At 36.6% G+C, this 12,617-nt stretch overlaps 1 protein-coding gene across 1 annotated transcript; it reads left to right on the top strand.

Annotated features, from left to right (window-relative positions):
• Nucleotides 1-1,539: 1,539 nt before the first annotated feature.
• Nucleotides 1,540-2,487, top strand: OR10T2 (olfactory receptor family 10 subfamily T member 2). The gene is given in 1 exon segment (NM_001390946.1): nt 1,540-2,487. A coding segment is annotated over 1 exon segment (948 nt).
• The last annotated feature ends 10,130 nt before the right edge of the window (nt 2,488-12,617 follow it).

The raw sequence follows: 12,617 nt of genomic DNA on the forward strand, positions 1-12,617 counted from the left end.
CTCTGCTTTGTGTTATGAAATTGGCGCTATTTGTATTTTGTTAACACTTATAGCATAAAACAGCCTAGGCATGATAGCGCGTTTTCTCTAAATAAAAGCAGACATTATGAAATGAGACTATATAAAATAAAGGGAACGAAATGTTTGAAGTTAGTTCTTGATAAATTTTGTTTTCCAGAGGCAGTTACTACTGCTTCCTCTCATGTTTTTACTGAGCTATGCACTGGTAGAAAAATTTTCAAGGGTGTGATGTGGAGAGAGCATTGGAGAGACAGTCCTTTTCCTGAGGCAAACCAGGACCCATGCTGTTGCCGTTCTGTCTCTACGAACCAAAGTGCCATAGATAGCCCCATTCACAAATGAATAATGGAAATGAGTTTACTAATCACAGCATGGGAAGTCTCCCTTTTCCCTCCAATCACCACTCCCATCCCAAATCCTCTCAGATGCCTTCTGATGTAGATCAAATGATGTGTTGGATTCTCTGACTGTTCTCAGTCAGAGAACAATTGAACTGTTGTTGAACTCAAAAATAAACAATCATAAGTTTGCTGTCATTATTGTACTTACCTGCTGATTATATTTGGTCACTGATATGAGCTTTCTTTACTTGCTACCATTCCAGCAGGCCATCCACTGTGACTGCCAGTGATCAGAGCACAGTATATCATGCTACCAATAGTCATCTGCACAACCACATGTTATAAATGGCATGCATAATTTAGATGCGTGGATATTACAAAAGTAACTTGTTTTTTATTTAGCAAAAAATAATAACATTTTTGGAAGCAGCAGATTGTTCTTGTTTATGTTTATGTAGCCAAAAAGAGATGGAAATATTATGGACTGGATAAAAGTGAAGTATACTTAACATCATCAAATTAAAATATGCTTATTGTTAAACACTTGGAAAATATAAAAATATATCAGAAAGTAAATCAAAATCACCTCTAATCTTATTATAAATATAGCTTTGTGTTTGCATTTTCGCTTATTATATTAGCAGAATTTTCTCATGTCCTTATATAGTCTTTGGAAATATCAAATGGTCGCTTCTTTTAATATTTGTGTATGTCTATAATATAGTTAGTCATTCTCTCATTATTGGAGATTAATAATTTCTTATAAAAATCATCAAAGGGTGGGGCTGGCCCCGTGGCCGAGTGGTTAAGTTTGCGCGCTCCGCTGCAGGCGGCCCAGTGTTTCGTTAGTTCGAATCCTGGGCGCGGACATGGCACTGCTCATCAGACCACGCTGAGGCAGCGTCCCACATGCCACAACTAGAAGAACCCACAACGAAGAACACACAACTATGTACCGGGGGGCTTTGGGGAGAAAATGGAAAAAAAAAAAATCATCAAAGGGAATATCTATATCTAGATATATTGAGAAAGAGAGACAGAGACGGAGAGCGATCTATCAATATCCCCAGTCTAAAAATAAGATACTTAAAGTGAAGGCATTGGGAAAATGTTCTTATTACAATGATAATTATGATTTTGTCTCTCCTAAACTCATTCACAGAAAGAAGTTATTCAGATGAAAGGTTTCAATAGAACCACTGTGGTTTCACAATTCATCCTGGTGGGCTTCTCTAGCCTGGGGGAGCTCCAACTGTTGCTTTTTGTCATCTTCCTTCTCCTGTACTTGACAATCCTGGTGGCCAATGCGACCATCATGACTGTTATCTGCCTCAGCAGGACTCTACACACTCCCATGTATGGTTTCCTATTCATTCTTTCCTTTTCTGAATCCAGCTACACTTTTGTCATTATCCCTCAGCTGCTGGTCCACCTGCTCTCAGCCACCAAGACTATCTCCTTCACGGCCTGTGCCACCCAGCTCTTCTTCTTCCTTGGTTTTGCCTGTACCAACTGCTTTCTCATTGCTGTGATGGGATATGATCGCTATGTGGCAATTTGCCATCCCCTGAGGTACACACTCATCATGAACAAAAGGCTAGGATTAGGGTTAGTTTCTCTGTCGGGAGTCACTGGTTTCTTTATTGCTTTGGTGGCCACCAACCTCATCTGTGACATGCCTTTTTGTGGCCCCAATATGGTCAACCACTATTTCTGTGACATGGCACCTGTTATTAAGTTGGCCTGCACAGACACTCATGTAAAAGAACTGGCCCTATTCAGCCTCAGCATCCTGGTGATCATGATGCCTTTTCTGTTAATTCTCATATCCTATGGCTTCATTGTTAACACCATCCTGAAGATCCCCTCCACTGAGGGCAAAAGGAAGTCTTTTGCCACCTGTGCCTCACACCTCACCGTGGTCTTTGTCCACTATGGCTGTGCCTCCATCATCTACCTTCGGCCCAAACCCAAGTCTGCCTCAGACAAGGATCAGTTAGTGGCGGTGACCTACACTGTGGTTACCCCCCTGCTTAATCCTCTTGTCTACAGTCTGAGGAACCAGGAGGTGAAGACTGCACTGAAAAGAGTTGTGGGAGTGCCTGTGGTAACCAAGTTGATCTAACAAAATTTTTTTTAATGAACTAGAGAAGTCACAGAAGAAGTCAAAGGCATGAAATTTTCTCTGTCCTTTTATCAGTCCAGTCATGACTTGGACAATGTTTCCAAGGACTAAGATTAGTGTTGCCTTTTCCTTTCCTCCTATTCCAGAAAAAGTGCAAGTCAATCTACATGTTACATTGTTCAATAACTGGTTGAAAAAAAAAGAGAAGGAAAGAAACTCACACTTGCCAAAAAGAGACAAATTTAGTTTCTTAAAGGGAAGATGCAATACTCAAAATGAGAGGTGGCCAAGGATTACTTTTCTGGTTGGATAGAGAGAATTAAATCTGAAGTTATTGGAAGCATCTTATGCAGGACACAGGCATTCACCTAGTAGTAAGCCCAATGTGCACCAGGTTCCATGTAAAGTGGAAACATTTAAATGAAAAAATGGATACTTTCTGGAGGTGGAGGAGTGAGTAAGTAGAAAGAGGAACAATGAAAAAAACTGTGAAAATACAAGATAATCAGATCTGTTAAAAGGATATAGACAAAGAGTTATGAGTACCAAAAGAACAAATATTTATTCCTTGTGAAAGAACAAAAGTTTGGAATAAGTGAGATGAAAGGAGGGGAAAGAAAATTTGAACTGAGCCTTAAATGGCGAACAATGTTTCAGCACTAAGTAACTGGATTTTCCAGTGACAAAAACATTAGTCAATTGTACCAGAATTGTAGATATTTTTCAAAATCTAATACTAAATATTTTATGTTAATTATAAATTAAACACATTCCATTTTTCGTGTGTAGTTTTGCTTTATTTCCACAGTGATATAAGTTTTTAGTGGATGTAATTTTAACAATGGACATGAAACAACCAACAATAACATCCTTGCATTTGCTGTTAAAGAGGAACATAATGCTCTGATGAGACAGAGATGGCCCGAATCTTTCAGTGGATCAACTCTGTGACAGTCATAAAGCAACACTTATATGAATCTAGCGTTTTATTATAATAATTTGAATTATAAATACTAAACAGAATTGATTTTAAATTTCAACTCTATTGTTTTCAAACCATGTAATTTGAGAGATGATATTTAAGACTATTGAAACTGATCTGCCTTGAATTTTTCCATCTGGACAACTGAGGTTTTCTTGAGTGAATATGTGAATTATCTAGTTAGCACAGTGCTTATCTTCTGGATAGGAGAATCAACTACTGTTCATTAAACCCTTTTTCTGCCCAGCAACCCCACCCATCCAGAATAAAAATCTCCTGATTTGTTAAAGTTATGTTGTACCACACAAAGAGAAAACTGTTATCATTAATTGTGTGACTGTGAAAATTACATATAAACAAGGAAAACATTTCTTATATAAGACGTTAACCAGCATGGTCCACTCCCTCTGTAAAACACCCTGCTTGATTCCCATGGCACAATGAACACTCATATCTCATTACTTTCTAGTGTGTCTGTGTATTTCAACCCTTACAATTTAAATTGTATATGTTTGTTCTCAAAACTATCTATGACAGTTGTATTTGTTATTCTGTTTATTTTCCTTATGAAATGTAATTTTGTACTATGTAGCCTGGTGAAGTTTGATTGCAAAAAAGGATCATTTGTTTCTAACACAGCTAGGTCGAGTGTTTTGGAAAAATTAAATATGAACAAGAAAATCACAGGGGAAAACAAAAATCAGAGAAATCTAGAAGTGTTATTTACTTAGATTATTTTGCAAGTGTCTCTAAGTTTCTGGTCATCTTTGAATTTATCAGAATTTTTCTAATGAATTATGGGTGAGCTTATGCTAGATAGTGCTCTAAAGAACTCCCATCCTGTAGTCCAATACTCGAAGGAAAAATCTTATCCCTAAATGAAAGTATCTACAAAAATTTGTATATTTAAGGATTTTGAGTTGAAATAAAGCATTTCAATTGTATGAGTCATTCTTTTGATATTCTACTCTTCCAGGCTTTTTGTGTTAATCAACCAACTACCTAACCTTATTGGGTTAGGTGAGAGGATTTCTATTGTATGCTTTCAATTTCAATGATGTAAAAATATTTTTTTTCTGTGTATGATACAGAGACATAATAAGCAAAAACAAACAAAAAACCCCAAAATCAAAAGAGTGAACTGTGTTAAAATGGTGAATGTATAGTTGATTAATTTTCCTTAAATACCACTTAAGGCCATATAATTTTATGAAGCTCTACAACTCAAGTTGAATATACAGTTACAACTCTTGTTTTCCCACGTTAGGGCTCAATCCCCCACATGCCTTGTTAGCAAGATAGTCACTATTTCCTTCTTGAGGTCTTCTAAGCTGAATTTTTCAGAAACCCTGGGGATTCGCACATTTAAAAGGAGAGTCAAGAGGGTTTCCATTCAAAAGCAGAGAGAAGGCTGTTTCTCTATATGCTGCTTGTGCTTCCTGCCACTCACAACATCATTATCAGGGCTGTTCCTACATCACCCACAGGCAGTGCTGGTTCACTTTTTACAAAGGGCTTCCCAGGTGCCATGGTTCTTTGAGGGACATTAATTCATTTCCCCCAGACACATAAAGGCTCCCCCACACCGGTACTCCCCAGGTTTTGGCTCTGTCCCTCTTTAATTCCCATTTGCAACCCTGTCCTGAATCACCAGCTGCCTCAGAAACACTGAGTCAGAACTTAATGGGTTGGGTAGGCATCCTAGACCCCAAGTTGTCATCTCTCTTTTCTCTGTGGGGATCTGTACCTGGAAAATGGGAGTTTTTCTTTCACACTTTCAAAGCTTTCCTTTGAGACCTTTCTTTCAAACTCTACCCTTTCTTTCTTCAAACAATCAGACAAGTAACTTCTTCTAAGGCAAAATACTCTCACAATTCCAGGGTTCCCTCAACGTACCTTTTCAAGTGCATCAACACACCTGCCTCTGAAAATTTCTCTCAGTGATTTGAAAGTGATTGTGTCACCAGAAAAGGGGGAAAATTAAGGAAAAATACTTGAAATTAGCACTAGCAGTACAATTGCTCTGGCCAGATAGCCCACACCAGCTATTATTTTTTCAATAATGAACAACTAAAACATAAGCTTGAAAAGAAAGATTACGTGAAGTGGGCTGTAAAATGTTACATTTAACTAGAGTGCTAGTTTTAAGGAAAATAATTTATATTTTCTGCCTCCAGTAACTAGTCAAAGAAAGTGCCTATTACATATCTCAAAGAGAAAGGTCACAGTTCTCTTTTTCTTTGAAATGATGTCAATATCATATTTATATTTTTGGGAAAGGGAAAATTTTTGCAAATCACATATCCAATAAAGGGTTAATATCCAAAATAGATAAGGAGCTCAGACAATTTAATAGCCATGAAACAATCCAATTAAAAAGTTGACCAAGTATCCAAATAGACATTTTTCTACAGAAAATGTACAAATGGCCAACAGGTGCATGAAAAGGGGCTCAACATCACTAATCATCAGGGAAATGCAAATCGAAACCACGATGTGTTATCATCTCATACCTATTAGGCTGTGTGTTATTAAAAAGATAAGAGATAACAACTGCTGGCAAGAATGTGGAGATAAAAGGACACTTGTATACTGCTGGTGGGAATGTAAACTAGTATAGCTACCATGGTAAATAGTACGGAGGTTTCTCAAGAAACTAAAAATAAAATTACCATATGATCAAGCAATTCCACCTCTGGGTATTTATCCAAAGGAAATGAAATCATTATCTTGAAGATGTATTTGTGCTTCCATGTTCACAGAAGCATTGTTCGTAACAGCTAAGATATAGAAACAACCAAAGGGTCCATTGATAGATGAATAGATAAAGAAGATGTGGTATATATACAATGGAATATTATTCAGCCTTAAAGAGAAGGAAATCCTGTCATTTGAACAACATGGATGAACCTAGAGGGCATTATGCTAAGTAAAACAAGCCAAATAGAGAAAGACAAATATTGTATAGTATCATTTACCTGTGGAATCTAAAAAAAAAGGAAAAGTTGAACTCAGAGAAACAGAGAGTAGAAAAGTCGTTAACAGAGCCTGGGGCATGGGGAAAATAGGGACAGGTTGCTAAAATGGTACAAAGTTTCAGTTATAAGGTGACTAAGTTCTGAGGATCTAATGTATAGCATGGTGAGTATAGTTGGTAACACTGATTTGTATAATTGAAATTTGCTGAGAGAGTAGAACTTAAATGTCCTCAAACAAACACAGAAAAGATAAATATGTGAGGTGATCTTTGTCTGTATTAACTAAATGGGAAGAATCCTTTCACAATGTATGCGTATATCGAATCATCACATTGTACACTTTAAATGTATTGCAATTTTGTTTGTCAATTATACTCCAATAAAGCTGAAAAAAAAGACAAAATGTTGGTCAAAACAAACATCTACAGTTTTATTAACATTTATGTTACTGTATGTTTTTAGAAAAAATTGACATGAATAACAAATGGAAAATCCCACAACTTCTCCTGTAAGAAAGGCTTCCCTTTCCCCAAAATATAAATATGATATTCACGTCATTTCAAAGCAAAAGAGAACTATGACAGAAGTTGCTCACTTAACCACTCTACCAGCAGGCTGGCCCCATTCGTATGATTTTTATCTTTTATTGTATTAATATAATATACCATGTTTATTGATTTGCATATATTGAACCATATTTGCATCCCTGGAATAAATCCCACTTGATCATGGGGTATGATTTTTTAACGTGTTGTTGAATTCAGTTTTCTAATATATTATTGAAAATATTTGCATTTATTAATCATGAATATTGATCTACAATTTCTATTCTTGTGGTGTCCTTATCTGGCTTTGGTATCAGGTAATTCTGTTCCTTTCTGTTCAATTTTGTGAAGAGTTTGAAAAGGATTTACCTTAATTCTTCTTTAAATGTTTGGTAGAATTCACTAGTGAAACCCTTCAATCCTGAGCTTTTCTGTGTTGGGAGATTTTTGATTACTGCTTCAATCTTCTTAATCATTATCAGTCTCTTTAGACTTTTCTATTTCATCAAGATTCAGTCTGGGTAGATTGTATGTTTGAGGAATTTATCCATTTCTTCTAGGTTATCCAATTTGTCAACATATAATTGTTCATAGTAATCTCCTATATCCTACGTATTTTGGTGGTATCAGTTGTAATGTCTCCTCTTTCATTTCTGGTTACATTTATTTGAGTTTTCTCTCTTTTTTTGTTGGTGAGTCCAGCTAAAGTGTTGTCTATTTTGTTTATGTTTTCAACAAGCAACTCATAGTGTTGTTGATCTTTTCCATCTCTATTTTATTTATTTCTGCTCTGATATTTGTTATCTCTGCTCACTTACTATTATTGTATTGTGGTCTATTTCTCCCTTCAGATCTTTTAGTATTTGCTTATTATATTCAGATGCTCCAATGTTGAGTGTGTATATGTTTATAATTGTTATACTCTCTTAAGGGGCTCACCCCTTTGTCATTATATAATGACCTTTGTCTCCTTACCATTCCTGGCTTAAAGTCTATTTTACATGATATAATTATAGCTACTCTTGTTTTCTTTTAGTTTAGATTTGCATGGAATATCTTCTTCAATCCTTTTTTCTTTCATCCTATGCGTGTCCTTGAAGTGAGTTTTTTGTGGCAGTATGTAGTTTGTTTTGTTTTCTTATCAATCCAGATACTCTGTGCTATTTATTGGAGAATTCAATTTATTTACATTTAGAGTAATTATTTATATGTAAAGCCTTACTAATACCATCTTATTAATCGCTTCCTGGTTGGTTGTTATTCCATTTTTCCTTTTTTCCTTTCCTTCTGCCTATTTTTGTGAATTAGCGATTTTTCATAGTGGTGTGTTCAGAATCCCTTTTCTTTATCTTTTGTGAACCTGCTATAGGCTTTTGCTTTGTAGTTACCATGAGGCTCACATAAAATATATATATGTCACAGTCCATTTCACACTGAAAGCAACATAACTTTGACTGCATAAAAATTCTGCCTTTTACTCCTCTAAGTTTTTAAGCCACAATTAACTCTTTTTATATTGTGTATTTGTTAAGAAGTGACAGTAGAGATACTAATTTTTAATACTCCTCTCCTTTAACCTTTTACTATAGTTGAGTGGTTAATGCACCATCACATTACAGAATTCAAATTTTCTAAATCTGACTATATATTTACCTTTACCAGTGTGTTGTGCATTTTCATGTTACTAATTAATATCCTTTTATTTCAGCTTGAAGAACTCCTTGCAGCATTTTTTTGTAAGGCACGTCTAATGGAGATGAACTCATTCAGCTTTTATTTGTCTGGAAAAATCTTCATTTCTCCTCCATTTCTGAAAGATAACTTTGCCAGGTAGAATACTCTTGGCTGGCAATTTTTTCCCTCAGCATATTGAATATACCATCGCACTCTCTCCTGGTCCATAAAGTTTCAGCTGAGAAATCCACTGGCAGCATAATGAGAGTTCCTTTGTAGGTTACAATTATTTTCCATTGCTGCTTTTAGGATTTTCTCTTTTTCTTTGATTTTTGAAAGTTCATTATAATGTGTCTTGGAGAAGACAGTTTTGAATTGAAATAATGAGGTGATGATGGTTTCATGAAAAACAATTCCATGAAATTGTATATTCAAGTATTTCCTGAGGTTTGAGAAATTCTCAACTTTTATTTTTTTAAATAAACATTCTGCCCCTTCTTCCTCTTTGCTCTTTCTGGAAACCCAATGATTTTGATATTTGTTCTTTTGATGGTGTTTCACAGATCACATAGGCTTTCTTACCCATTTTCATTCTTTTTGTATGTTCTACTCTGACTGGGTTATTTCAAAGTTCCTATCCTCTTAGTCACTGATTCTATCTTCTGTTTTGTCTATTCTGCTATTAATGCTCTCTATTGCATTTTTAATTTTATTCATTGAATTCTTCAGTGCCACAATTTCTGTTTGACTCTTTTTTTATGATTTCTACCTCTTTGTTAAATTTCTCACTTTGTTCATGTACTGTTTTCCTGATTTTGTTGAATCATGTTTCTGTATTTTCTTATAGCTCATTGAGTTTCCTCAAAACAGCTATTTTGAACTCTTTATTGCATAAGTCACATATCTTCATGTCTTTGGGTTTGGTTACTAGGGGATTATTGTGATCTTTTGATGATGTCATGTTTCCTTGATTCTTCATGTTCCTTGGAGTTTTACATTGTTGTTTTAGCATTTGAAGTAGCAGTCACCCCCTCCAATCCTTACTAGCTGCCTTCAGAAGGGAGATGCTTTTTGTTGGTCCTGCTTTTATCCCAGTCTTTCTCTGTCCTTGTATGGATACAGCTGCTTCATGCTTCTTGCTCTCCTTTGTGGCAGAATTATTAAGCTTGGTATGTCTTTTCTAGATTTTACAACAAACCAGACTGGATGATAAAAATCTCTCTTTTGTTTCCTAAAGGTGGCACCACAGCTCAACTTTGTGCTTTCTCCCTTGCCCATAGGCCATCTCCTATTTTCTGTGTACCTTCCCTGTCTACTATAGCTTACTCTCACAGCCATCTCAGATGCATGAACAAGGAGCCAGCTGTGGAGTTGGAGGAGGTATGAATTTGGCAGCTGGAGTGTTGGGGGTGCCCACAGGCTAGCTGGAGAGATTCTCAAGTGAGGCTTTCCCAGTGGCTAGTGAATGGACTTCCTGCTGAAATTCTGAACACAAACAACAGGAACCACATCCCTTAAATGCCCTCTGATATTCTTATCTGCTTTTCCTGATCTCCTATCTCCACTCAGTCATGGAAGTCCTGCCCCAATACTCTGGGTGCTCTGGGAGAGAAATGAGTTTCTCCATCAGCATCCCACATAGGTGGGGATACTAGGGACTAACTCATTTCTGTCCCTTTCCACTTAGGAGAGATTGTCACCAGCTAGCTTATCCCATACTGTGCTTCCTTGAGGGAGGGGTGGTACCAACAAATTTCCTCTTAAAATCTCCTATGCATCTAACCTTGTTTTTGTTGTTTTATTTTTTCCTCCAACATGGTGCTAAAATCTCTTCTCAGTAAACCAGGGCTTCACAAATGCTCTTTCATCCTTGGGTGTCTGCCCAAGTCATCCCACTTTGGGTGTTCCTCAACTGCAACCAAGAAAGGCTGAAGCCAGTTCACAGACTCCTGCTGGTTCCATGGCCCACAAAAACATCTGTCTACCTTTTACCCAGTGTACAAGTGGGAAAGACTCCTGGGATCCCTTGGGGTATGATGCTGGATCCCCCAACTCCTAGACAGGCAGTTTTGTTTGTGGCTTAATAGTGAATTTTAGTTGTTATACAGGTGGACAAAAAGGAGGAACATTTTATGCTGCCACAATTCTCTTGTTCACCTCTTTCATGTCTTTGCTTGAATGTATCCTTCCTAATGAGGTCTTCCTGGACAATTTGTATAAAATCATCACTCCCAACACTTCCACTCACTAGCCATACTCAACTTTTCTTCCATTGCACGCATAATCTTCTAGTATATATATAACTTACTAATTGATCTTGTTTATTGTCTGTGTTTTTCTTTCTCTGCTCTAGTATATAAGCTCCATGAAGGCAAGGTTCTTCATTTTTGTTCACTAATATATCCTTTAGCTAAAGAAAAAGTGCCTAACATTTAGTAAGTGCTCAGTAAATAATATTTTATTAGATTAAAAATGGGCATTTTTGGAATTATGTGAAGAAAAAGTGTCTCTATGTATGGAAACACATATGTAAATTCTTGAAAGCCTAGCAGTGAAATCTAATGGAGATCTATCAGTTTCATGTGTTCAGCATCCCACTTTCAGGGAACTTTCTCTCTCTGACTCCATGTAAACCAATTGCGGAAATGAATTACAGGAAGTTATCCCCTTGACCACAGGTTTGTGCATGTGACCTCACTGAGGCAAAGTATTTTCTCTCACCCAGGATTTAAAAACATGAGTAGACAGAGAGGGCTAGAAATCATCCAATGACAATTCCTCAAAAGGTGATTAACAAGATCCTACAGCTGAGAGTTTTGGGGTTGCTCTATTTCCTTCAAAAGGCCTGGCTATTGAATCTTTCTTTATGTACATGAACTGTCCACAAACCTTCAAAAAATTATAAGTTTTGCTTACTTAAATTAACCTTATTTGGTGTGAAATGTCTGAGATTTTGCACTAGTTGTAAGCTAAGAAGTTAGTCTGTTAAAATTTCATGGAAGTTGGTAGAAGTCCCCTAGGTCAAAGGCAAAATACAGTTTATTACTTACAGTAATTGCAGTAGCAAGAGTATTAAAACTTGTGATGAGCCCCAAACTCATGAGGAAATGTGATTCCTGTACATACAGTAGTGTGTGTTACAGGAGAGTGACCCAGAGAACAGGTGAACAAGACAGTCTTAACCTTTCCCTCTGCTTGACTAAACTTCAGACAGACTTCTTCCTGACTCTAGACCTCTGACCTCTCTTTTATTATATCTTTTCATTTTATTTATTTACTTTAAAGAACTAGTAATTGTAAATTGTTTCTCTGTCCTTCTGAAATATAAACCTTTTTAAAAGCCTCTCGTCAGGATTTTTCTTTAAACAAATAGCCTTTCTCTTTTCTTAAGGTATGCTTTTTTTGGTGAGGAAGCTTGGCCCTGAGCTTACATCGGTTGCCAATCTCCTTCTTTTGTTTTTTTTCTCCCCAAAGCCCTGGTACATAGTTGTATATGCTAGTTGTATGTCTTTCTAGTTCTTCTATGTAACATGCTGCCGCAGCATGGCTTGATGTGCAGTGTGTAGGTCCACACCCGTGATCCTAACTGGTGAACCCCAGGCTACCAAAGAAGAGCATAGGAACTTAGCCACTATGCCACCGGACCAGCGCCCTCTTATCAGTTTTACAACTCAGGAGTGTCGTTCTAAGGACCTGGAAAACATCCCTTTGAAATATAATCATCAAGGAAGATGCTGTTCTTATATTCCAGTTTCTACGGAAGAGTAGGAACCTAACTTTGATGGGTGCATTGCTACAATTTATAAAACTACTTCCTGTCATAAAGCAATGGAAGTTTATTTTTCCTTTTAATAAAGTCAATTAGCAGATACAAATGACCTAAGTTCCTCCAGTCCATTTCCACTAACTCATCCCCGCCTTTAAAAATCTTGTCACTCTTTGTTATAGCAG

Source organism: Equus caballus, chromosome 5 (assembly GCF_041296265.1).
Source record: "Equus caballus isolate H_3958 breed thoroughbred chromosome 5, TB-T2T, whole genome shotgun sequence".
Classification (NCBI taxonomy): domain Eukaryota; kingdom Metazoa; phylum Chordata; class Mammalia; order Perissodactyla; family Equidae; genus Equus; species Equus caballus.